This window comes from Lepidochelys kempii, chromosome 14 (assembly GCF_965140285.1).
Source record: "Lepidochelys kempii isolate rLepKem1 chromosome 14, rLepKem1.hap1, whole genome shotgun sequence".
NCBI classification, from domain to species: Eukaryota; Metazoa; Chordata; order Testudines; family Cheloniidae; genus Lepidochelys; species Lepidochelys kempii.
Genome location: NC_136393.1, coordinates 40,519,494 through 40,545,858, shown reverse-complemented (window position 1 = coordinate 40,545,858; position 26,365 = coordinate 40,519,494). Strand labels below are relative to the sequence as shown.

At 52.4% G+C, this 26,365-nt stretch overlaps 2 protein-coding genes, 1 long non-coding RNA gene and 1 pseudogene across 3 annotated transcripts in view; 1 reads left to right on the top strand and 3 right to left on the bottom strand.

The window, feature by feature from the left end:
* Positions 1-26,365, bottom strand: part of LOC140904638 (uncharacterized) — an 819,798-nt gene that overhangs the window by 354,223 nt on the left and 439,210 nt on the right.
* On the top strand, positions 3,673-7,436 carry LOC144929356 (butyrophilin subfamily 1 member A1-like; annotated as a pseudogene).
* The window catches only part of LOC144929355 (C-type lectin domain family 2 member D2-like), a 287,754-nt gene continuing 272,327 nt past the window's right edge, over positions 10,939-26,365 (bottom strand). Inside the window, 1 exon segment of the mRNA XM_078848675.1 lies at positions 10,939-11,787. Coding sequence (XP_078704801.1) covers positions 11,625-11,787 — 163 coding nt within the window. The 3' untranslated portion in view covers positions 10,939-11,624.
* Positions 12,931-24,770, bottom strand: LOC140897983 (uncharacterized). Its single transcript, XR_013634703.1, has 4 exons — positions 24,719-24,770; positions 16,270-16,368; positions 13,692-13,960; positions 12,931-13,034 (listed from the first exon to the last, which is right to left on the bottom strand). It is a non-coding gene; the product is annotated as an uncharacterized LOC140897983 (long non-coding RNA).

Below are 26,365 nucleotides of genomic sequence, written 5' to 3'. Positions count from 1 at the left end.
TGCCGGCAGCGGGCAGCGAGCCCTCCGCCCCCGCCCTGACCCGACCTGACCCGAACCTAGGAGCCAGAGGGACCTTCCGGATGCTTCCTGGGAGCCGCCCCAGGTAAGCACCGCTGGGACTCCCCACCTCGCCCCCCGGAAGGTGCCTCTGGCTCTTAGGGTCGGGTCGAGTCAGGGGTGGGGGGGGAGGGCTCTCTGCGTGCTGCCGGCACCTGTAAGCCCCACTCCATGGCTACGGCAGCTCCCATTGGTGCTTTTCTTTGGTGCTGGCCAATGGGAGCCACGGAGCTCACGCTTGTGGCGGGCGCAGCCCGTGGAGCCCCCTTGGCTGCCCCTGATCCTAGGAGCCAGAGCGACCTGCGGCAGGAGGGGTGAGTAGGCGAGTGGGGCATGGTGGTGAAGAGGCGAGCGGCGAGGGAGCCAGTGGCTGGCTGGTGGGTGGGTGAGGAGGCAAGTGGCAGGCGGGGAGGGTGAAGAGGCGAGCGGCGAGCCAGCGGTGGGCAGTGAAGAGGCGAGCGGCGAGCCAGCGGTGGGCAGTGAAGAGGCGAGCGGCGAGGGAGCCAGGAGCGGGCGGGGTCCAATGGGGCAGAGAGGGGGCAGAGTTGGGGACTTTGGGGAAGGGGTTGGAATGGGGGCGGGGAAGAGGTGGAGTTGGGGCGGGGGCAGGTGGGGCAAGCAAATACCCCCTTTCCCCCCCCCCAATGTAGTGTCCTCTTTTTTGAAGATTCAAATATGGTAACCCTAACAGTAATACAAGAAGCCCACAGAAGTGTGTGTTTGTGTGGGGGAAGCATGTGTGACAGCATGTGGGGGGGTTGTGCATGAGAGAGAGAGAGAATGTGTTGGCGGAGCGTGTGAGAGACTGTGTGTGTGGGGAGTGTGTATGTGAGAAAGAGAGACAAATTGTGTATGGGGGACTTCCTGGGGCTTTGAAAGGGGAGGGACACATGTCTACATAGCTGGATGAATGGCAGCAGATTTCCAAACAGTGAGCAGAGCGGTTACGGTGGGCATCCTGAGATACCTTCCGGAGGCCAGTTACAGCAACGTAACAAACACAGTGTCTACACTGACACTTTGTTGATCTAATTTTGCTGCAAAAATCTCTATGCCTCCCATTGAGGTGGTTATATTTTGTCAGTAAAGCAGGAGAGTTTTGTCACCAAGAGGTGCATTGTAGTGTGTACACCTCCACTGTTTTGTCAATGAAAGCTGCCTTTTGCCGACAAAACAGTGTAGACAAGACCTAAAGGTCGGCACCCAAAACGTAAACCCTCAATTTAAGGCCACTTTTGAAATGTGGACCCAGCTCACCATTGTGCTCTGGCCCCGTGTGGCAGCTTGTGTGGGCCAAAGGGGCTGTAGGGAAGGTGTAAACCCAGGGGAATCCTCGCAGCACAGGAGCCTCTTGTGCCTCCAGCTCCTCCACAGCAGCTGCAGGCTCAAGGAGTGTTCCCGGGAAAGCAGGGAATAGAGTGGAGTTGTTGAGGGCTGGGCAGAGGAGGAAGGGGTGGAGCAGGAATAATGGGGTGTGGCCAGGGTAAAGCTGTGCCTTTGACACTGCCTCCGGGAGAAGTCATCTAGGGGCCACTGGACCAGAGGTGCAACTCAGGCTGGACCTCCGGACTTCCGCAGCCTGTGCCAATGTCTGCACTGACCCCAGCAGCTACTGAATAGGAGAACCACAAACTGTTTCCCCCATCCTTTTACCAGTGCAGGGGTGAATGAGGCCCATTGAGCCAATTCTCTCCCTGACTCAGTTTCCACATTTATGAAATAATTGTAAGATTATTTGTATTTCAGTCTATGCAGAATGAAAGCCCCATTGTGCTGAGCTCTGTACATATACTGAGCTCTGTACATATACTGAGACCCAAAGAGCTCACAATTCAGGCTCCTCATCCTGAAAAGTCTCAGCATCCCACTGATGTGAAAGAGGCCAATGTTTGTAAAGTTACATTAATGCTAAAATCTTTGCAGGATCTGGCCTGGCTCATGACAAAATGTAAAAGGAGAATGAGAAATCAGCTGGGTTTGGAGGATGAGGGAACAGAAAATCTGTCTTCCACATAGTGTCTCTTTGAGTGGTTCTGAGGCTTCATGGATATTGGTTCTGTTGATTTGAGACGCTTGAATGAAAGAGAAAATAGGATGATTCATATTAGCTTTGTTAAAAATTTGGGTGTGTCTCTGTCTCTCTTCAACTGTTTTTCTCTCATAATTAAAATACAATTATGTCAATTAAGAGTGAGGATGTCACAAATATGACAGCATGAAATATCATCTGTCTTATCCTTCCCCCCTCCAGACATTCTGTCATCTGAACTGGAGACAATAAGAGGGAAATCCTTAAGATCACACAGACCAGGTGAGACTTCAGGTGGAGATTATCATTAAATAAAGAGGAAAATCCCATGAAAACATTTTCATGAACTTCTAGATAAATGTACAAACCAAACCAACACTGACCATGACACCCCCCCCTAAAAATAAAAATAAAAACAAAAACATGAAATACTAAAAGAAAAGGAGTACTTGTGGCACCTGTGGCTCACGAAAGCTTATGCTCAAATAAATTGGTTAGTCTCTAAGGTGCCACAAGTCCTCCTTTTCTTTTTGCAAATACAGACTAACATGGCTGCTACTCTGAAACATGAAATACTAAGAAATCCCAAGCCGAAATCACACAAACAATCCTGATACCATCCTTAGTGTTGAGTCCCTGCACCCACTGACGAACAGAAACACTCTCCCTGACCAACAAACACTCTGAGGCTAGGCCTACATAGCAATGTAAGCGTAAGGGATTTGAGTCAGCTGACCTCTTGTCAGGGAATCCTGGGCTTGAGCATCAACACTGCATTTTAACTCTAGGTTAAGAATTTTCTGCACTGGGGGGAAACTCGACTGCCAATCCTGTTTCCTAACTGTGGTGGTGCTATTGATGGGACGCGGGTGCCCGTAAGGAGCACGTGAGTACATATGCCGCGTAATTAGCTCATTTGGTGGCTGTCTCCATTTGAGAGGGCATTATACTGAATTACTGTCTAGTCGGATAACTGGGTTCTCCAGCTCTAGGCTCGGTCACATTGGCAAAAACATGCCCCTGGTGCCTGTCCTAAGGATAATGAGGACATCAGTCTCCAGGGTGTCAAACTATTACAGTGAAACTTTGTAATTCTTAATTTTTCAAATACGATGATCAATGATCAAGTTTTTGCTTGCTTGCTTGATTTTTTCAGTTTGTTTTGAAGTTTGACATAAAATGAAGGTGTCAGAGGGAAGACACACACACATTCCAGTCTGGCTGCTGCTTGCTGCAAAGTGGCAAAATCCATCCCCAAGGCTTGGGATGCAGTGTGCTCCAGCAACCCTGGGGAATCCCTTATCCCTGCCATCACCACACCCCCAGACCTCTGGGATGCTGCGGAGAAGTTTTGGTGCTGGCTCCCACTGACCACCCTAACAGTGCATGCTGCCCAGGTGACCCTGCACCTGCAGCCCAAGAGAGGGCAGGAGGGCCTGGAGTAAGGGCCAGTGAGCAGAGCAGGGACCATAGCAGCTGCCCTGCAGGGAGAAGAAGTGGCAGAGCTCTCGGCTCAGTATGGCTGAGGGAAGGATGACCCACCTCCTAACTTTGCTCCCTGCTCCAGGCAAGCTCCGTGCACCACCATGGAGGAGAAACTTCCACCACCACTGTGGGAGGAGCAGGAAGGGGGACCTCTCGGCCAGGTAGTAATGCTGTGTCTGGCATGCTGTGCTGGCTGCCTGTAGCACTGCTCCTCTGCCTCCAGGAACTATAGGATACACCCAGAAGACTTCCACACCCAAGTCAAGCCACGGATGCATGCACATAGGAAACCAATAGGGCTTGGACCCTGGGTTCCAGTTTAACATGGGCTCTGACCCTCCAGACCTGCAGGGTCCTGGGACTCTGGATCAGAGCCCTAGATTAGCATATTTGCAGTGTGGATGCAATGAGGGTTTGGCTTGAGCCCAGGCTCAGACCCTGGCTTAAACTGCTGTGTAGATACACTCTCCCTCACCAATCATTAATGCTGACCCTGGCATTTCCATACATGTCCGTAAGCCCTTTAAATATTAAATTCAAAGGGTTGCCACATTTTTTTCTTTTCCCCTATGTGAGAGGCTCGCTCCGATTGCTCTTCACCAGCATCCCATCTTTCTCTTCAGCTGGGCTGGGCTGAGATCTCCCATTTGAGTTGCTCTCTTTCTCCTCTGTTAGAGATATGGTCCCTCTGTGATGTTGCCACATCCTCCCTGCTCTCTGGGCTGGAGAAGGGGCCACTCTCTGGCCTGAGTGGATCATCCCCAATACCCATCCCCTTCTCTTCTCCCAGGCCAGGGAGAGAAGGACAGGCTCAGTATAGAGCTTCCCCCAGGTTTATATCTATTACCTTCCTCCTCTAACTCCCCTCCCTGCAACTTCAGGTTCTCACCTTCCTCTCTAACCCTCAGAGGAGAAGCTCCAGCAGGAAAAGCAGGGAGATGCTATTTGCATGTACTGGGACATGGTGGATCTACGCCTTCCCAAAGCTAAAGGCCCGTCCCCTCAACTAAGGGGGAGAAACCATGAAGCCCAGGGAACAATGGAGTATTTGGGACAATGAAAGAGAAACCAGGACAAGGAGAGAGGTCAGAAGTTAAAAATGAGGGAGCCAGAAGGGGACACCAAGCAGAGAACCCCAGAGAGCATCTGTTGCTCCTCAAAGGTGTCTAAGGAGTCAGTGAACACTGCCCAGGGGAACTGTGCCTGGAGACATGATTTTAAAAGGGAATGGATATACATGCCACAGTCTCAGAGCACTTCTTCCTCCCTCCAGATTTGTCCTCCTGCAGTGATGTGTGGCCATCTTGGCCATCACCAGGAGGAGATTAATAAGGAGGTCTTGCCACTTTCTGAAGTCACAAATGGGGTGTGTATACATCAGGAGGTGCAGGGAATATTGCAGCCAGAACTTTAGTAAGAGGTTCAAAAAGAGCTGGAAAAGGGGCTGCAAGCTGACACACCACCTAATATCCCCAGTGGGCTGTGGAACAAAAGTGGAGTACAGGCTGGCCCACCACAGTTCCTCATTTTCTCTCCTGTAGGTCCCACCATTTGGAGTCAGGATGGAACACAAAGGCAAGGAAGTGGATGGTGTGGAGCACAAGCATGTACAGATGTTCTCGGGGACTGGTACAGAGGTGGACCAGCTGGATGTCCTTCAGCCAATACAGGTGGCGTGTCAAAGGTGGCTGGGGAGGCTTGTGGTGCAAGAGGTGATGATGAGTTACAGAGGGCCAGCTGTGAGGGATGAGTGGGAAACACCTTCTCACAGGACCTGGTTGAGGAAAGCAAGAGAAGCAAGAGGCTAGGTTGTCCTCACCTTCTGGAACACAAAGGAGGGGACATGTAGGGTGGGCAGCCCCGTGCACTGGCTGAGCACTGTGGGCTCCAGTCACTCTAGTTCTGAGTCTGGTTGTACCATCCAGGGCTATCCTCTGATGCACCAAGGGGGATTCAACCACCTGCACACTAAGGTGTGGAAGAGTAGGGAGATGCAGCTGGGAAGGAGGGGAAAAGCAGCCACCACAGAAAGTCTCAGCAGCCAGGGGGACGAACTGCCAGGGCATCTCTGCTTATTCTCAGGCATTCAGGAGAGAGAAGCAGCTCCCCAGGCTGGTGTTGTAAATCAGAGACGCTGTGCTCTAATCTCTGTGACCCTTTTCCCCTCCAGACTCTTTCCCTCCTGAGCTAGAGCAGGGAAGGGAGGATCTCTGGGATCACACATCCAGGGTGAGCTTTGGGGGAGTTTTTCCTCCCATTAACAGAAAATGTCCATGAAAGCAACTCTCCCACACAGCAATAACCAGAGACACTTGCACTGCCCAGCCCTAAAGCCACCTTAATTGTGATCTGAGAATTTGTATTGACATTGACAAGCCTTTCCAATATTACCTTCAAGGTGGTCAGGAGAGAGAGCCTCCTGGTTGCCACACCCTTCCCCATTTCACCTGGGGGACAGACTGTTCCCCATGGCTCTTCTCCTTTGGGCAGGGCTGGACTCTGCCATTGCAGCTGCTTTGTGGGTTGGGGAGATGGTGTCTCTCTAGTGCTGCCACCTGCAGACCTCCCTTCTCTCTGGGCTGGGAAGGGGCTGCCCCACCCATTGCCACCTCCTGCTTCCTGCTCACTGGCCTTGAACTATTGGCTCTTCCCCTGTGCTGCGAATTCATCTCTGCTCCCAGGCCTGGCAGTGGAGGATGCATTTATGGGAGGAGACTCCCTCTGGGGTTCAAAGTTGGTACCTGCCTCCTCAGGACTCTCCTAATTACAAGCTTTTGCTACCTTCCTTGCCAAGTCTCTGTTGCTGGGAATGAACCAGCCCTAGCTGGGGAGCAGGGAGCTGCAGGCTCTATATTCAAATGAGAAAGTACAGAAGTGGATCCCATTACACAGGTTGAGGAACTGCCAAGCAGGGATGTTAGGGAGTGTGAGAAATGGTCCCAGATTCCCCCAGGGCTGAACTCTGATTCTCTCTCTCCCGTAGTGAATGTGATTCTGGATCCAGACACGGCTCATCCCCGACTCATCCTGTCTGAGGATCAGAAAAGTGTGAAATGGGGAGACACCAGGCAACATCTGCCGAACAATCCAGAGAGATTTGACTCCTGGGCCTGTGTGCTGGGCTCTGAGGGATTCACTTCAGGGATATATTGCTGGGATGTGGAGGTGGGGGACAGAGGATTCTGGGCTGTGGGAGTGGCAAAAGAGTCTGTGAGGAGGAAGGGAGAAGTCAGCTTTAACCCTGAAGTGGGGATCTGGGCTGTGCAGTAGTTGGGTCTGTTCCAGGCTCTCACCTTCCCTGCAACCATACTACCCCTGAGCCAGGTCCCCAGGAGGATCCAGGTTTGTCTGGACTGTGAATGGGGCCAAGTGACATTTTTCGATGCTGATAACAAGGCCCCAATCTTCACTTTCCCACCAGCCTCTGTCCCTGCGGAGAGAATCTACCCCTGGCTCTGGGTGGGGGCAGGATCCAAGCTCAGACTGTGTCCCTGAGACACAGGGGGTGGAATATTGCACTGAGGACCCTGAAATCAGCCTCTCTAGCCTTGGAAACTCCAGTCTTTATGACCCTGGAGGGTCCTTGGGGTCTCATGTCTGGACTGTGAAACCACAGAAAGAAGCAAGTAATCAAGATGGAGAAGCCAATCTCATTGCCCAGGGAGCTATTTAGACTGTTTGTCGCTATCTTCTATGGTCCAGGAGGACTCTGGGGAGCTTCAGTCAGACAGTGTCACTAATACATGGGGGGAATTAAAAAATGGGCTTCCCTAGCCCCAGTCATGCTAGTCTCTATGACCCTGGAGGACTCCCGTGTACCCAACCCTCTGGTTCCTTATTCCATCTCCTCCCCCTCCATCTCTGCAGCACCAGGAATTTTGGGAGGCGGGGGGGGGGGGCGTGAGAGAGAAAGGGAGACCCATTGAAGCTGCAGGAGAAGCAGAGGGTCACTGTGGGGCAGGGAGGGATGTAGGGTTTTGGTGGGAGAAGTAATTGCTGGGCTGGGGGACAGGCAGATGTGGTGGCAGCAGAGATGGAGAATTAATTAATTGGGATTTGGAGTTTAGAGAGAAGCTGGAACCTCTACACCAGCAGGGAGCATTTTGTACAAAACTCTTTAATCAGATCTCATTGGGGCCCCCCAGTGACAGCTCCTGCAACAGGGGCCAAAGTCACATTCCTCTGTAGATATGGGATGTCTCTATTTGTCACACAGACATAGGGGATAGGAAGGGGAAAATTAAAAACCAAGAGACAGACCAGAAACCATTATAGAATCTTCTTTAAAAATCTCTTTTGGGGGGGGGGGGGCAAGCGGTGTGTCAATCTCATGATTTTCTAAGAATTAAGAACATAAGAACGGCCAGACTGGGTCAGACCAAAGGTCCATCTAGCCCAGTATCCTGTCTTACGGCAGTGGCCAATGCCAGGTGCTTCAGAGGGAATGAACACTGGAAGAAGCAGGGACAGAGTGGGTTTAACCAGAGGGAGCAGAGGAAGCAAGAATAAAGGGAGAGTCCTAGAAAAAGGGTGAAAAACAGAAATGGATAGAGCGAAAGGAAAACATTCTTGAGAGGGGAAACACCCAGGGGGAGCAAATGGGGAAGGGGTAAAATTGGGGGACAGAATGGAGACTATGAGAGAAAAATAATCAGTTAACAGTGACTAGAGGAGAATGGAGAAGTCAGAAATAAACCAGGGTGGGTAACAAAAGCTAAAAAAGATTATGAGCAAAAATGGATAGAATGAAAGGAAAGAGAGAAGGAAAGAGAGAGTGTGAGAGAGGGAGAGATGACTTATAAAATGTTACTGAAAGTGAAGCTGTAACTCTTTAATTTCATACATTAATTCATGGACATTTGTGCCATTTTAGTTCCTCAAAAGAACTATGCTTCATTTTTTTGGACATTTTCCCATATGTTCTGGTTACTGAAGATCCTCTCAGCTGCTTTAAAGCCTGACATTTACTTAATGTAAATGAAGCCTACAAAAAGTTCTGTTGGCTTGTTTCCCTTTAATTTCCCAGCTGTGATTTTTGAAGGCCTTCATGAAGGGGCAGGACTAACTCAGAAATTTTAAAAGGCAGCTCCTAAGTACCAGAGGAGCTAGCAAATCAGGGAGTTTTGTGAGGGAGTTTAGAGATGGAAAACGAGAGCCAGATATACCTAACAAACATTCATAGAATCGTAGAAGATTAGGGTTGGAAGAGACCTCAGGAGGTCATCTAATCCAATCCCCTGCTTAAAGCAGGACCAAACCCAACTAAATCATCCCAGACAAGGCTTTGTCAAGCCAGGCCTTAAAAACCTCTAAGGATGGAGATTCCACCACATCCCTAGGTATCCCATTCCAGTGCTTCACCACCCTCCTAGTGAATAGTTTTTCCTAATATCCAACCTAGACCTCCCCCACTGCAACTTGAGACATTGCTCCTTGTTCTGTCATCTGCCACCACTCAGAACAGCCTAGCTCCATCCTCTTTGGAACCCCCCTTCAGGTAGTTGAAGGCTGCTATCAAATCCTCCTCCTCACTTTTCTTTTCTGCAGACTAAATAACCCCAGGTCCCCCAGCCTCTCCTCATAAGTCATGGGCCCCAGCCCCCTAATCATTTTTGTTGCCTTCCAATTTCTTCACATCCTTTCTGTAGTGGGGGGGCCCAAAACTGGACGCAATACTCCAGAAGTGGCCTCACTAATGCCAAATAGAGGGGAGTAATCACTTCCCTTGATCTGCTGGCAATGCTCCTACGAATGCAGCCCAATATACCGTTAGCCTTCTACCGTTATATATCAAGGGCACACTGTTGACTCATATCCAGCTTCTCGTTCACTGTAATTCCCAGGTCCTTTTCTGCAGAACTGCCGCTTAGCCAGTCGGTCCCCAGTCTGTAGCGGTGCATGGGATTCTTTGTCCTAAGTGCAGGACTCTGCACTTGTCCATGTTGAACCTCATCGGATTTCTTTTGGCCCAATCCTCCAATTTGTCTAGGTCATTCTGGACCTTATCCCTACTCTCCAGCATATCTACCTCTCCCCCAATCTTAGTGTCATCCACAAACTTGCATGAGCGTGCAATTCATCCCACCATCCATATCATTAATTCTCTAAATGTAGGCCAATAAGCACCCCCCTGCAAAACAAACAAACTAACAAACAACAACAACAAAATCCTGCTGAAGTAAAAATTATTGCTCTGAATGCAGCATCTATGATTACCAGTCTTGTGGGGTGGTGGCATGCGTGGGCATTTGGTGAAAGCAGTTCAAGGTCCTCAGAGACTGAGGGCATGTCTGCACTACAAACGTAAGTCAAACTATTCACATCCACACTACTCTCCTTCTGTCAGTCATGCACATCCTTACCAGGAGTGCTTCCATCAACTTAAGAGAGGCAGTGGGGTGGGGGCGGGAGGGGAGAAGGACTGAGAGACTGGGCTCCCCACTCCTCCCTGGCAGAATGTTTTTTAAGTACATCAGAAGTAGGAAGACTTCCAAACAATCAGTGAGGCCCCAAGGTAACCGAGGTGCCAAAGGAGCACTTTCAGAAGACAAGGCCATTGCAGAGAAGCAAAATATATTCTTTGCATGGGTTTTCATTGCTGTAGCCCATAAGGTCAGTTTGCTAGCTTGCCATATTGCGTAATATGTTTTCTTTTGGTTTGATTCATATTATTTTGTTATCATATCCTATTATTAATTAATCATAGTATTTTCTGGGGTTTTGTTTATGTGGAATTCCAGTTTATGCTATTCATAAGGGTTATTCATGGTTATTCATAATAGTTGGCTGTAATGCAAATAACCTTCAGGCCTGTATCCTGTACGATTAGCTAGAGTAAGTTAGTATCAGTGTTTGTAAACTTTGGCATAGATAAATGGCATACCAGTTGCCCCCCTTAGCTTTGGGGAACTGAACAAAAAACTTGAATCTGCTAACCTTAAGTCTGGAGCAGACCGGTAACTGCAAGGCACACTGCAGAACATGGAAGTCATGAATTAGGTCAGGGTTAACGGTTTCGGGAATGAGATAATCGATTCGTATGAGTATATGGCATAACATGTTAACCTATAGAGTAAGTGTACCTGCAGATTTATGGGGTTGAGGAAATAAGATTTGGGCATGGTAGGTTGGGCCTAGATTCTGACAGCGGGCAGTACCGGGACCCTATAAGATGGCAAACAACCATACAAAGGGGTCACATTTTCCTATCTTCTATCAAGCTATCACCTCAGTTTCACAATATATCCTAGCCACTCAACACTTGAACCTAAGCCCTACCAATTTGGGAAGCCTGGACCATTAGTTCCTCAGACATGCCAGAGACAAGACTGATCCTCTGTCTCCTACTACCAGGTCTTCAGGGATGGGTGTGAATATGCTAGCTTTAGTAGTCTTTTAGAATAGAAATGTTACCACCAGGGGTCATAGAATTGTATTACTTCTTTGTGACTCTGTGTTTTGTAGCATTTATGCTTCTTTCTTTTATTTTAATAAAGATCTTAACAAGTTGGTTTTGTCCTCAGTATAAGTGTCCTTGCCACACACCCGGAGGGTCCTCTCACAATATTGAACTCTCTGTGTTCTCTATCCCTATAGCCTGAACTGGGACAAGAACCTAAATTATCTTCTGATCAGATCAGTGCTGAGCAGTAAACACATTAGCCCATAAAATTCAGGTCAACACTGCAAAGGTGTGGGAGATTCCCACACATCAGCCATTCTTTTTACGTGACAAATCTGAGGACCTGTCCCAGACTGAGGGGTCAATAGAGGTGGTTTTGGGGAAAAAATACAAAAATACAAAAAATATTCAAAACAATGGGATCTAAATTAGCTGTTACCACTCAAGAAAGAGATCTTGGAGTCCTTGTGGCTCCTAATGTGACCCTGAGTTTAAAGGTTCAAAAGCAGAAGGCACATACGAAGAATCCACAGTTTAAATGAGACACACTTATTGCTTGCGGGCCCCGCTGCCTGATTTTGAGATCCTGGCCAGGCTGACGAACGGGGACTTGGCTCGTTCAAGTAGGTGTGAGTTGGATCAGTGTCACGTCTAGGAGTCCCATTTCGAGCCCCCTTCCAATGCAGTCTCTTTTCCCATCACATACACCTCAAGTTTCCTACAGATCCACCGTCTTCCCATGTAGCACCGTGAGCTGCTGACCCCTTTCTCGTCGTTCAGATACGCGCAGTCACCTCCTCCTCTTATCTGAAACCTGCAACACAGAAGCCAGGGAGCTGCAGTCAGGCAGAGGCCAGGCATTTCACATCAGTCCCAGCCAGGGGAGCCGTTCTCCACAGTGCAGGCCTGAGTGCGGAGCAGCTACTCTCCCAGCCCCTCAGGAGCAGAGCTCAGGACACGGAGTCTGTACCCCAGGAGAGGGCCACAGAGGCCCAAACTCGGGACAGTGTCTGGTGGCTATTCAGACCCAGTCAGGCTGGAAGCAGGTGGGATCCAAAGGTTGGGTCCAATACAGCAGAATGGGGACTGTCCATTGGGGAGCCCTGACCCAGCGCCATAAGAGCCTGACTTTTCAAAGTACTGAAGTAACCCAGACCAGGGAAGTGGGGGGTCTCCATCCTCCTCTAATGGCTGGCCTCCATAAGAGCTTTATCAATCGGAGGGGGGGGGTTCAGTTAAAGAAGTGGATTCTTTCGCTCCTATGGCAGAGGCTCATGCTTCTAGTGCTGAATTCCGGGGTTCAAACCCTGCTCCGGGCTCAAGCAGCGCTGGTTTTGTGATCACACTTGGAGCCCACTGAAACCCATCGCAGGGTGGTGGCTGTGCAGCCATCACTACTGTACCCCGTTCCAGTGGGAGCCCCAGGCGTCCAGCACCTGTGAACCGCAGGCTCCCTTAACATCGGTGCCTTGTTGCGGATTCAGAGGCCTCACCAGCCAAGTCACTCAAACCTGCCGGCTGCAATCCCCAGCGGGACCTGCACCTGCCATGCAGTGCTCGGCATGCTGCCCTCTCTAGCAGCCACTGTTAACCTGAGCTCCCTGCTGCCTCCTTTCCCCAGGGGGGGTCAGACACCCCAGGGACCTTGCTGAAGAGGGCTGGGGGAGAACAGCGAGTGTCCCAGCTGAAATCCCAGCGCGCTGCGAGGGCATCTCTGGCTATGGCGGGCTCTGTCTCCGGCCCAGCACCGTACTGCGGGGAGGAGCCGAGAGTTCAGGGACACGCCGGCTTCCATCGGTCTCTGACACACGCAGGACGCGAACGGACCAGGGTCATGTCTGGTGGTTTCACTAGCACTGAATGGTGGATCTACCTGAGCTCAAACCGCTCAGACACCAGAATCCCCAAGCCCAGGGAATTAGTCCAGAGGGGCGAGAGAGACTCACAGGTGGTTGAATTTGGTGCTGTTGGTCCATTTCCAGGGCTGACCCTGCTCCCTCCAGAGGCCGATCCAATGGTCATAGACACCCTTATGGCGCAGCAGGAATGCCTTAAAGAAAGCTGAGGGACAGCAGGTATCAGCCCCAGCTCCCGTGCTCCCCCCACCGCCCCTCCAGGGCTCTGTGCTGCAGAGAATCCCAGTCACATATTGAAGGGTGCTCAGTTTATTTTCAGGGGGGATTTTCCCCTCCCTCTTGCAAAGCACAAGATCCCCCGGGCAGTCTTAACCCTCCCACCGCACACAGCAGCCCCACCCCAGTGCTCCCAGTCACCCACACCCCAAGTCCCCCTGAGCTGGGGGCAGCTGTTGGGTCTGAGCTCTCTGCAGAGACGTCTCTTCTCACAGAGCAGCCACCGCTCACCCCAGCAAGGCAGGAGGAGGGAGGGAGGCAAGCTGAAGTGGGAGGGGTCAATGTGAAAGGATCCCCTCCTCCCCGGCCTCCTCAGCTGGCTGCTCCTTTCCCATCCCCACAACAGGTGCACTGGCTGGGTTCTCAGTCCCACTCCAGCAGCCAGCAGGCCAGGAGATGCTTGAGCCAGCCCTGCCCTAGAAAGAAGCTGTCTCCCTATTTGGGGAGGGGGGCAGCGGAGAATGGGCAATCCCTGTGATCACACACAGACAGTAGGGCCCTGGGCCCAGCCAGGGCTGGCGTTCAGCGGCTGGAAGTTCATTCACTCCGGCCTCCCAGCACGGGAGGGCTCACAGCTGCTCCTCACCCCACGGGGCAGAGCCCAAGTCCTGCTGCAGCAGCCACCCCTGTGCCCAGATTAGTGTCTGGCAACTCGAGAGTCTCTCACTGTTTCCTGCTCACTGTCGATCCCAGCCAGGGAGGCACCCGGGGCAGAGCAGCGGCTTCGGCTCTCGGTCCAGCTCCCTTCCCTCTCTGAGAAATAGTAGCATTTCCCTCGGTATCCCATCCAGCCGTCTGCGCACGAGGGGCTAGCAGGGGGGCACAGATCAGCTGATGAAAGCTGAGAGGTCAGCGCTGAGAATGAGACAGTCACATGGAGGGTAAGAGTTGCATCGAGAATTGGGCATTTGACTGGTACAAAAATTGGTCAACTGACCAGTCAAATCTGTCAAAGAGTGGTCAGATATTTTAAAATACCAATTTATCAGAATTGGTTACCTCCCGCCAGGAACAAAAAAGAGCAAGACGTCATTGTCTCCAGTAGGTTTAGCTTTCGATAGATACGGATCTACCTAATTTTTTAAAAAATGTACTTCACTGAGTTATTTTAGCTCAGAAAAAAAAGGCAAAACAATGAAACCAAGTTCTTGAAAACACCAGTGAGGCTCCAAGACGCAATCCGAAAGGCAGGCTACCTCCTACCCCCAGGGCTCTCGCTGGAGCATTTGACTGCGGCCAAACAGGCAGTCAATTGACCGGCTTGCCAAGCCCATTGGGACCCCCAGCTGGGGCTGGTCCACTGCAATCAGATGCAGGGGGACGGAGACGTTTGTCACAGTAAATTTGCCTGGCAAGAAGGATTCCAGGGACACTCCCAGCCTGGGAGGGACTGACACAGCTCAGAGCATTTCACCCCAGGCACAAGATCAACAGCTGGACGTTCAACCTAGCAACAAACAGCAGGTGAACTACTGAGAAGAACGTGGGAACTTTCACTCAGGGACATGAAAGCCACAAGGGGGCGCCAGAAACCACAGCCATGGGAAGTGACCTGTTGCACTGTGGGCCAGGAATGATGGAACTTAATTCACCTCCTACCTGCAGACTTTTCTCTCCCCAAACACAGCAGCAAGAAAGGCACTTTCTGGAAGCCCTCATGGCAGTGTAACCCTTTCAGAGCCATGAAAGAGCAGCAGTGGGGTCACCCATAAGTGACACCAAAGAGGATTTGAAAGGCCTGTCTAGTTGAGAGGAGTTGGACTCAAACCCCTCCAGATGTTTTCGAGCACATCACTTTTGTTTGCACCACAGTAACTCGGTAGCTGGTTTTCAAGCCTTCCCATGTGGCTGGCGCTCAGCGAGGAACAGACACTCTAAGTTGGGAAGAGTTAGGAAACGTGGCAGCGGTGATCAGAAAGCGAGCATGTGTTCACCTCACTCACAAGGCATGTCTGACCCTGTAGATTTAACTGTCCAGTGCACGGTAGCCCACACCCCTGCCCTACTGAACTGAGCAGAGAAGTCAGTGACGAACAGTTGATGGCACAGGCTGTCTCCACCATCCATCTCCAGCTCAGATGCCACATGTTCTGCAGAGCTCCCTGCACCTGCAGGTGTGTAACCAACCCTAAGCTCACAGATTCCCACCTTACAAAGTGAGAGCCAATGCTGCCCGTTGCAGCAGCCTGCCATTAGAGCAGGGAGCTGGGATTCAGGGCCCATCTGTATCCGAGCAATCTGCACCAGTATAATCACAGTGACGCAGTGACATCAGGGCAAACACCTCCTGGAGATGCGCTGGAGCAGTGCGGCTCGCTCTGGTAACTTCCTGCAGCGAACTGCACCAAGGCAAGCTCCTTTGTGCACAAGTGCAGTGCGTCTGCTTTAGCGGTTTGCCCCAATTCAACTGCACGGATGTCATGACATCGGCACAGAGGATTCCTAATGCAGACGGAGCTGGATTCAATCCCCTCTGCCAGCTGCTAAACCCTCCTGGGGCCCAGTGATCAGATCCCAGGACAATAGAGAAATCCCACCCCCGACATTCCCCAGCATGCCCTGCCCCAGACAACGGGGGGATACAACAGGGTTCATGTTCACCGCAAACAGACGCCCTCTGCACGAGCACACACTGTCTGGGCAGCCCGGGGGAGTGAATGGTGCTAAGGGACCCTTCATGGCCAAGCTCAGCGATTGGGGGGTTTCCACACTGCGCTGGTGGAGGGGTCTAGACTGAGTTCTACAGCTCATTTCAATGACACGGCAGCACCTGCCGCCCGGCCACAGGCGTGACCTGAAGATCCAGGAAGGCCAAGCTGGTAACCTCAGAGCAACACAGGGAAGGCAAAGGGCTCAGGGTTGCACTGCACCCTGTCCCACTGGACACCCTGGTCAGGGACTGCTTCATGGCGCGTGGCAAAGGTGACTTGGGTCCAAAGTGCTCAGAGATGGGCTGGGGGGGCTAATGTCAGTCAGATCGTCCTGACACAGAGAGTGCCCAGGTGCAGGGGTCTGGGAGGAAGATCCCCCAGGAATCCTCTGCCCCAGGGGCAGAAGCCGGACAGGCCGGGAGGAGAGAGTGAGTGTGGTAGGTCACGGGGGAATGGGATGCGCGGAGATCGTAGATGGAGGGGAAGGGAGCGGGGCGGAAGCTGGGAACTCACCTGCCAGAGCAATGATGGCAGCAATCAACGCAGACCATACAACTATCACTGCAACCACAACTCTACAGGTTGGACTTTTCTTGCAGTTCCAAGGAGGGTCTGAAACAGAAAGACCCGTCAGGCAGGGCTGGGAGGACACGTCTCACTGACAGCACCGGGGCTGGAGCTGCCCTGGAACATGCACCGTTCTTGTCTAGTTTTTGTAAAGCTCTCCAACACCACTTTCTACAAACCATTACCCTCTGATCCCACTGAGGGTTTCCAAAAGTTAGTGCCTGTCTCACCCACTGCAACCTGCAAGGTCTCGTGCCAGCAAAGGGAAGCTGCTCCCAGATCTGGAGCTGCATTCGCATGTCCTGAGGGCTGTCCTGCACCATGGTCACCACGGGCAGGTAGGTCATCAACCTCCATCTCTGTCCCAGCTGCAGGATGGCCTCTGGTTCCTGCTCCCTCAGGCACCTGGAGATACTGAAAAAGGGGTGGGATTGGCAGAGCAGGAGAACAACCCATGAGGTTAAGAAATGGCAGTGAGAGCTTTTTCCCTCCCTGGGAGATTATGGTGTCCCTCTGTGGGGACTCCCTTCCTGGCAGATGCTAGTGAGCTATTGAAAGAGCTCAGCCTGTTTAGATTATAAAAAAGATTGGGTGGTGACATCATAGAAGTGTTGAAGTGACTTCATGGAGAGAAAATATTGGGTATTAAAGGGCTCATTAATCTATCAGAGAAAAGCATAACAAGACCCAGTGGCTGGAAACTCAAAAGAGACCAATTCGTATTAGAAAGAGGGCACACATATTCAACAGTGAGGACGAATCACCAAAGGAAGAAACTAGAAAGGGAAGTGGTGGGAATTCCCCACCTCTTGATGTCTTCTAATGAAGACTAGATGCCTTTCTGGAACGTGTGTAGTCAAAAATTAGCTCCTATGCTCTACAGAAAGCATGTGATATGCAGGGGGTCAGATGACACGCTCTAATTGTCTCTTCTGTCCATAAAGTCTGCTAATTTATGAAAAAATGAGCGTAGCATGGGGAGAAGCCTCTGATGTTTTACTGTGTTCGGCTTGAGCCCACAATGAACGCTCATTGAGTGGGGTGATCCAGGGGAAGCAGCTGAAACATCCAATGTGGCTGGACAGGGGCAGGACATCAGCACTGCAAGGGAGTGGTGGGTGTGGCAGTGACAGCACAAGGGCCTTTGGCAGGACCTCAGCCTATTGGACAAAGGCGGTAGGGAGGCGATGATCTCACAGAGAGAATTGACATCCGCCAGGCAGGACAGGGGTGCAGGACAGGGGCCACCTCGGAGATCCCTGTGGCTTTGCTTCAGCACGTCTCCTTCTCGAGGTCTCTCCTAGAGGACTGAGAGAGCATTCACTTTCACATTCGTGAGCGCAAGGAGGACCCTCTTCAGAGTTTTCTCCTTTTCTTGTAGTGGTTTTGCTCGAAAACAGACGTCCCTGTATAGAAGGTAAGAGCCTCGGAGAGGTTTGGAACCTGTTCAGTCTGATCCATCAGGTGTCGGCTGATTTTTAGGAATGGAAAACACTAGATTGCGGGGGCAGCATTTTATTTCCGACCTAAGACTTTGTCCCTTAGAATTACTGGGGATATTGGGGTTTCTCCTTTTTCTTTTCCCTTTTCCTGTCTCTCCCTCCTTTCTCGTCTTCTCTTGCATCTTTGTCCTTTTCCCCTGCTTTCCTTTCACCACCAGGACCTGTCTGTGCGTGTGGAGTTGGGGACGGAGGGGGGGAGGGGCGGTTGCACTCCAACTCTCATTGCGGGAGGCCCTCCCAAAGACATGTGGCTGGAATAGTGCTCTAAGAGTGACTCCCTCCGGTGGTGACCCGGGACATCTGGTGAGAACTCTCAGCTTTCTGCTTCTCAGAGTCTCAATGCTGATTGGGGGAGTTTGGGGCTATTGTGAGGGAGGAGGCTCAGGTCCTTGTGACCCTCTTTTAAGACCAAGGAAATAGGGCGTATCCAAACATGTATTTGATTGCTCTTGCCGCTTTTCTCCATTCATTGTTTTGGAGTAATTCACGATTCTCTCTCTAATGGGCTAGTTCTTCTAAAATACTTACTAAAGAATTAGGTTTTAATAAAGCCAAATGCAACCCCATACCTCCAGTAACAAAGGAGTCAGGCGGCACCCTACAGAATTGGGGACAATCCGCTGGAAAGCAGTGACCCTGAAAAGGATTTTGGGGTTACAGTGGACAAGCTGTTCAACATGAGCTGTCAATGTGAAACTGTGTTAAAAAAGGTTAAAGCCATTCTTGGCTGGATAGAGTAGTGAGGATGGAAAGGGAAGTGAAAGAGCATTGGTGAGACTGATGTTGGAATGTTGAATCCAGTTCTTGTGTCCACATTTTGAATATTATGTTAAAACAATTGGAGACGGTGCAGAAAAGATTCATAACTGAGTGATGGGGATGATGCCCTATAATGAGACATTGAAAAAGCTCAATCTGCTTAGTATATACAAGAGAAGAATGAGAAGTGAGTTGCTTGACTTCATGGAGAGAAAATGTTGAGTATAAAAGGGCTCTTTTATGTCGCAGAGAAAGGCATGCCAAAACCCCATGGATGGAAGCAGAAATCAGAAAAAGGATAATGAAAATAAGACCCAGATTTGTAAGAGGGTGGTTTGTCATTGGCACAAAGTACCAAGAGAAATGATGGCTTCTCCATCTCTTGATCTCTTCGAATAAAGACTGGATGCCTTTCTGGAAAATGTTTGAGTAAAAGAAAAGCCCAGCTCTTCTGACATACAGGAGGCCTTAGGATACGCAGGGGATCAGATTAAATGCTCGAATGGTTCCTTCTGGCCATAAAGTCAACTAACTTGGGAAAACCTAATTGCGGCCTGGGGAAGAACTTCTGTGTTCTACTATGTAGCCGGTGTCACCCCACAAGGAAGTGACATTGCGTGGGGTGATCCAGGGGAAGCAGCTCAAACATCCAATGTGGCTGGACAGGGGCAGGACATCAGCACTACAAGGGAGTGGTGGGTGTGGCAGTGACATCACAAGGGCCTTTGGCAGGACCTCAGCCTATTGGACAAAGGTGGTGGGGAGGCGATGACCTCACAGAGAGAACTTGACATCAGCCAGGCAGGACAGGGGTGCAGGACAGGGGCAAGCTCGGAGATCCCTGTGGCTTTGCTTCAGCACGTCTCCTTCTCGAGGTCTCTCCTGGAGGACTGAGAGAGCATTCACTTGCACGTACGTGAGCGCAAGGAGGACCCCCTTTGGAGTTTTCTCCTTTTCTTTTAGTGGATTTGCTCGAAAACAGACGTCCCTGTATAGAAGGTAAGAGCCTCGGAGAGGTTTGGAACCTGTTCAGTCTGATCCATCAGGTGCTGGCTGATTTTTAGGAAAGGAAAACATTAGATTGTGGGGGCAGTATTTTATTTCCGACCTAGGATTTTGTCCCTTAGAATTACTGGGGACATTGGGGTTTCTCCTTTTTGTTTTCCTCTTCTTTTTCCTACCTTTCCTACCTTTCTCTTCTTGCTTCCTTTGTCCTTTTCCTCTGTTCTCCTCCCACCACCAGGAGCTCTGTGTGTGGAGCGGAGTCCGGGGGGGGTTGTGGGAGGCCCTCACAGAGAGGTGAGACTGGACTAGTGCTCCGAGAGTGATCCCCTCGGTGGTGACTGGGGCCATTCTTTGGGCTATTTGATGAGATCCCTTAGCCTCCCACCCCTCAAAGTCTCAACCTTGATTGGCTGAGGAGGGGGCTATTGACAGGGAGGAAACTCTGGTCTTTGTTGTTCTCTTTTATGACCAAGCAAATAAGTCACAATCAGTTATACGTTTGACCAATGTGGATGCTGCTCTCCATTCATTGTCTCGGAGCAGTTCATGATCCTCTCGAACATTCCAGTTCTTCTGAAATAATTGCTGAATAATTACTATGAACAATTGTTGGTCTGTAGCTCATTTGAGAGCAATTCTGCTACTGACTGGCTGCATCAGCTAAGACAAGTCCCTGCTCCTTTCTCAGCCTTCGTTTCTCCTTCTGTCAAGAATGAATAACAATCCTCTCCCACCTGCCTCGCCATGGGTGGATGCTGGGGATCCACTGAAGAGTGTCACTCGGAGCAGTGCAGACTAGGGGGTGTCCTATCACACTGAGCCATATCAGATTATAACCTAATATTCAATTTGATTTGTATTTTATTGTTTTGAAATTGTGAAAAGCAGCAACTACTTAGCTCAGACTGAAGCATCTCATCCAATCTTCTAGAGCATAGTGTCTCCCCTTTGTGTATGATGAGACAGTTGAATGCACTGTGATGGACAGGAGATGCTCTTGTTTTGCAAACAGATATTTTTGCAAAGAATTTTCATCCTACTTGTTATGATTTCAAGAAACAAAGTGGTTTCATTTGAATGGATTTTCTGACAGAAAAAGGTTTCCATGAAAATGTTCACACCTTATTTCCTGGGCCTTATCCCTGCCTCTGGGGGGTTGTTGTCTGTTAGTTAGAACAGGAATCAGGACAGTTGTCTTCTCTTTCTGTCTCCGTCACCGCTTCGCTGTGTGACACCTTGGGTAGGTCCAATGGGAACAGGGTCAATTCTCTAACTCCAGGCAGCAGGAAGCCTGGGTGAGATAAGGGATGTTAAGGCCATCTGCGAAGGAGAAAGGGATGTTTCCAGGTGTTGAATGTCAAGAACTCTAAACTTTGCAAAAATGGATAGTCTCGAGAAACAAGAACTAGTTGGGGCCAAACTTTAACCATTGTCTTTTATAAAGCCCATTCAGGAATGTGAGTCCCAGAGAGCCATAGAGAGGGGGAGCAACTTGCCCAAAGTCCCACAGTCCCGCAGCAATGGAAGCAGGAGTGACACTCTCTCTCAAAGGCAGGGGGACCAGACATTAGGGCCTGGTTGCAATTGCCAGCTGTGGGAGGGAGTGTGCGGCAGTGGTCAGTGAAGGGGTCCATCCATGGCTCTGATACTCGGTGTGACCCTGTGGTCATAGCTGAGGCCCGTTTGCCATCAGTAGGGTTGGGGTCCCATGGCTACAGCCCAGTGGGTTTGGGAGGCTCCAGGAAGGTGAGTAAAGTGCTGGGATGTCAGGATCCCGGAGGCGCTGTCACCTCCGCCCTAGGGCCGTGTTCTGCACCCCCTGCTGCTGGCTGAGTTTCTCCGTCCCTTGGCAATCAGACAGACTCTTGTTTTCACAGCCAGTCGATCGCCCTCATGTCATCACCCTGCCTGCTGGCTGGGCAGGGTAACTCCTGAGGTCACCACCCTCTCCAGCCTGCCTTGGGCTTGGAGAGTGAGGAGGAGGGTGAGGGACGTCTGCTGATCCTGAACATCCGCCATCCATTGTACCATCACTGAGAGAACGTGAGTGGCATTCGGGTTCCTCGGTGTCTTCCCCTCTCTGTCTGGGGGAGAGACTATCTCCAAAGGGGGATTTCATTTGCAAACAGCCCCCAAGAGCCCCTCACTCTTAGGCCAGGCAGGGGCTTCTCCAGAGCCGTCTCCAGTGTGTTTGGAAAGGTTCCAGCAATGGGGCTTCCCAGCCCTTCCCCTCCCAGCCCTTCCCTCCCAACCCTTCCCCAGGCTGAGAGTCTCTGAGGTGAGCCAGACCCTGTGAGCTGCTGAGCCTGGAAATCAATGGGGAATGAGGAGGGCTCTGTGCTTCCTGTGCCGAGGGCCTTTCTGACTTTGATGTGAGGAATGATTTCCCAGGAGAAGTCCGGACTCCTGGGTTCTGTTCCTTCTCTAGCCTGGGCGGGAGAGTGGCCTGGGACGACAGGAGGGGACTGCTTCTCCAGAGTAACCGATAGTCTTTGGGACTGACCTCATTGCTGGAAAAGGATGAGACTTCCTGGCTATTGCAGCAGCAGGGATTACGAGGGGGAACGTTGGGAGCGGATCATGCAATGAACTCCTGCCCGTGTGTGTAGATGGCACTCCCTGCACTCCTGTGCGGGCAGAGGGGGCGGCTGTGGTTGGAGGAGGGAGGAGAAGGGACGGAAAAGGCCCAGGAGTGAAAGGCTGCCTTGAGTCCAGTCTCACCCCTGCTCCCCGCTCGGTTCCAGGATGGCCAGGCTCCTGCGGATGTTGCGGAGGAAGGCTCTGCAGGTGGCCCCAGAGCCTGAGGGAAGCAGCTGCCGTCTTCCCAAGGGGCAGAGCAACCCCTGCATCCCTGCTGGCGGGGAAGCAGCTCCCGTCCAGGCCAGACGGCGGAAGTGCCCAGCCTTCTGGAAAAGGAACCCGGCTCCCGGCGCAAGCGCCGAGCTGGGAGAGGCCCCGACCAGGCCCCAATGGAGCTGGCCCAGGCTGCGGTTTCGCAGACAGGACCCAGCCCAGGAGGGGCGCCGGGCAGGGTGGCTCTGGGGCTTGTTGTGTGGGCAGCAGCGGCCCCAGGAGCCCAGACCTCGTTCCCATCAGGAGGCATCGCCCTGCCCGGTCTCTGAGGACCTTCCAGCCCCCGCCGGCCAGGAGGGGGAAGGTCCCTGTCCCAGCACCGGCAGCTCAGCCTGGGACAGCGGCAGCACCTGGGCCTCTGGCAGCAGCCAGGCCGATGGAGGCCACTGCTTTGTTCCAGGTGAGGAGCCGGGCTGGGCTCCGGGAGGGCTGAGGACGGGATGTGAACACCCTGGCCCAGATGCTCTCCCAGGGATATGGAGGGGGGTCCCCAGCCCAAGTGTCTGGCCTGAGCCCCGCGAACCCCACGGACAGCAGCAGCCGTCACACAGCTGCCCCTTCCGCACGGGGACCTGGGGGTGGGGGCGTGAAGAGCTGCTGCTTCAGGGCCAGGGGAATCGGCACGTCCCCTGGAGTCCTGGGCAGGGGAGGGGGGCTCTGCTCTGGGCTTCTGAAGCTGTTGGGGCCTGAAGGCATCCCTGAGAGGGAGGTTTGGGGCCCGATCTGCCCTGGGTGCCTGAGGTGGGAAGGGGGGTCTTGAATCCTGCTCTGCCCACCACACCCCTCTCCTTCCCTCCGTGGTGCAGGGACCCCCGGGATTCAGAGCACGAGGAAGGGGTGGACATGGCCAAAGATGAAGCTGCTCTCAAGGTCATCCGAGAGCAGCTCAAGTGCAGAGATAAGGTACAAATGTTCCCCACCTGGGCTGGAACCAAGATTGCCCTGTCCCTTCCCAGCATCCCCACCGCTGCCGAGGATGTTGTGCCTCCTGATCCACCACCCCCAATGGGACCCTTTTACATCCATGATGTGGGACCCCCAAGATGGGGGTGTCCCACAACAGCCAAAGTCATCTCCCCCCACAGGCACTGTCCCAGTTCCTGATCCTGCTTGTGTAGGAGTGGGGGGGATTTGGACAATAGGCGGGTCCCCACAATCCCCCATTGAGGCCTGAGCCCTGGAGCTGGTGTGGGTGGGGCAGGAAGGTCCCTCATTAACAGGTTCTCTCTCGCTATACCCCACTCCCGGTGGGTACAGGATGAGGGGCAGCAGCTCCTGTTCCTTCAGGCCATCTACCCCGCATGTCTGACTGCACGGGAGAGAGGGGAGGACACGCTGGAGCCGCGCTGCTGCAAGGCGGCTGTGGTGAAGAGGATCGTGGTGAGTGAGACACGCCATACGGTAGCTGGAGGGAGGGGGAGAATTGTGGGGCTGCGGGGCAGCTGAGAGTGGGGGACAAGGAATCTCATGGTCCCAGCTCAGTCGTCGGGATGAATGGGGCAGGTTTGACAGGGAGGAGGAGAGAAGGGGATTGGGAGTGAGCTGGGCAGGAATCTGAGAAGGGGAACAAGTCGGATGGGCAGGAAGGAATCGGGGGAGTGGGAGGTGGTGGGGGATCCTGCTGGCCATGTGGGGCACTGGCTGTGTCATCTCCTCACTGGGAGGCGTCAGTCGGGCGTGAATCTCACACGCTCCTTTGTCTCTTTCACGTCTCACAGGAGCTCATCGAGGAGCTTCCCGATGACTCGTCACCCAGCGCCGTCCTCGCCCACTCCCTGGCTGCAGTGGGCTACCTCTGGTACTGAGACAGCCCCACCCCCCCACCCTGCCGGCTCCCCTCACCCCAGTGCTGCTCAGGCCCAAGGCTGGGAGTCACCGTCACTGTCCCTCCCAAGTCACCTCCCAAGAGTGGTGCCTCTGGCAGAGATGGTGGGGTGGGGAGGGTCACTCTCTCCTGGCAGGGCTCTTCTTTTCACTCCCATAACATGACAGGGGCCTTGGGGAGGGGCTCACTCCCAGGCTCCGATACAGGAGGGGCAGCAGGCTCCAGGGAACAGCAGCTATTCCTGTCCTGCCACTGTCTGTCTGGGACACCTTGGCCATGTCATTCCCTAGCGAAGTGCCTCAGTTTCCATTCTCGCCAGCCTGTGCCTCTATCCCTGTGGCTTGGTGTCTGTGTTTGCGACAGTCCCACCCAGTACTGCACAGTCTAATAGCAGCTCCTCTCTCTTGCCAGCACCATGAAACCTGCCCTGGAGCCAGCCCTAGAGACCCACCTCTTGCGAGCTGCCCTTCACTCCGTCTTCACCCTGGGCACGGAGAAGGACTCCACCGGCATCCAGGTACCTCCTCCTCCATCCTCCTCCTCTTCCAGAGTAGTCCTTGGTCCCTACTCCCTTGATTCGCTGGAGCTCCAGATTTAGGGGTGGGGTAGCGGAGATGGAACAAGCTGCAGGGTTGGATCCTTCCCTCCAGCAGGGAAGAGATTACCCCTCCCTGGGGGATTTCTTTCTTTCTTTCTTTCTTTCTTTCTTTCTTTCTTTCTTTCTTTCTTTCTCTTTCTTTCTTTCTTTCTTTCTTTCTTTCTTTCTTTCTTTCTTTCTTTCTTTCTTTCCTAAGCCGTGTTTGGCCCAGAAGCCCAGGTTCCATCCATAGCAACTTGGCTGTTTCCTACTCTTCTGCCTACAAGGCCCTCTGCAGAGACCTGCTAAGCTCATGGATTAAAGGTCCAGGGGTCATCAATTCTTGCAAATTGCCTGCAGTGGGATGTGAAGGAGAGAGGCCAGGAGATGTGTTTGGGAGTCTCCTCAGTGCTTCCCAGAGACCCCTCTTCCCATCCTGTGGCAGGTGTAGGCCCAGGTTCCCTAACTCTGACCCATGCTTTGCAGACTCTGCACAAAGTCATCCCAGAGGTCCTGGATGCCATGCTGGGGAATCTGCTGGCAGAGTCCCCAGACATAGACAGGCTCCACTTCATCTTGGAGGTGAGCCCCATTTGACCGTAACTCTTTGGGGGACTGGTAAGGAGAGACTGGAAGATGCATTTTCTACTCTGTCCTCCTAGCTGGGTCCCCAGTGGGCCGTCCTTGGTTGGGGAGGTCAGTGCAATGTAATGTCAGGTACTTCCTTCTTGAGGGACAGAGGAAGGAGCTGGGACTCCAAGCCAGAGCTCTGCCTGGTTCTGCTGAGCACTAAGCACAGGGCTCCTGGCTGTCTTGGGGAGTGAGAGTCTGAAAATCCACCCTTCCCGCACCCCTCCAACACACAGAGCCCATGAGATTCGGGAGATGGTTCTCAGAGAAGAGGCACATGCTCCTTCCTAGAGAAAGAGGAGGAGCCCAGGGAATCAGCCCTTCCCTCTGATCTACTCTGAAATTCCTGGGGGGATTGTGCTCTCAGTCACTCCCTACATCCCCGCAAGGAGTTGCGTAGCAGGGAAGGGCTGAGGGTTCAGTCGTCTTTCTGGTGAACTGTTCAGGAATCAGGAGTTTTGGGAGGATGGGACCAGCCCCGACCCCGAACATTGTCCCAATCTAAAGAGACGCTGACAAGTTGTGACCTGAAGGGTACAAGCTGCGTCCTGGGGGAAAGAATCCCCTTCTAAAGCTCTGCCATCAATGACTCAGCTATTTCCCCCTGCGCAGAATGTCTCAGGCCCCTGGGGCTGGGTGTGTGGGGGGCTCATTTGCAAAGCAGGAGCAGCTGGCCACTGAGTCTGACCTGCCTCCTTTCCCCACAGCATGTCAACCTCTGGGTCGTGTCCCGGGTGTCGCAGGAGCGAGCCAAGGCTATCAGGAGCAGCACAGCCCTGCTGAGATACACAGTCACCCTCCCTGAGTTTGATGTAAGTGAGCTCTGAGCCCAGCTTACTGGCTCCAGGGGAAGGCGGGCTGGCTCCAGCGGGCTGCAGGATCTGCTGCTGC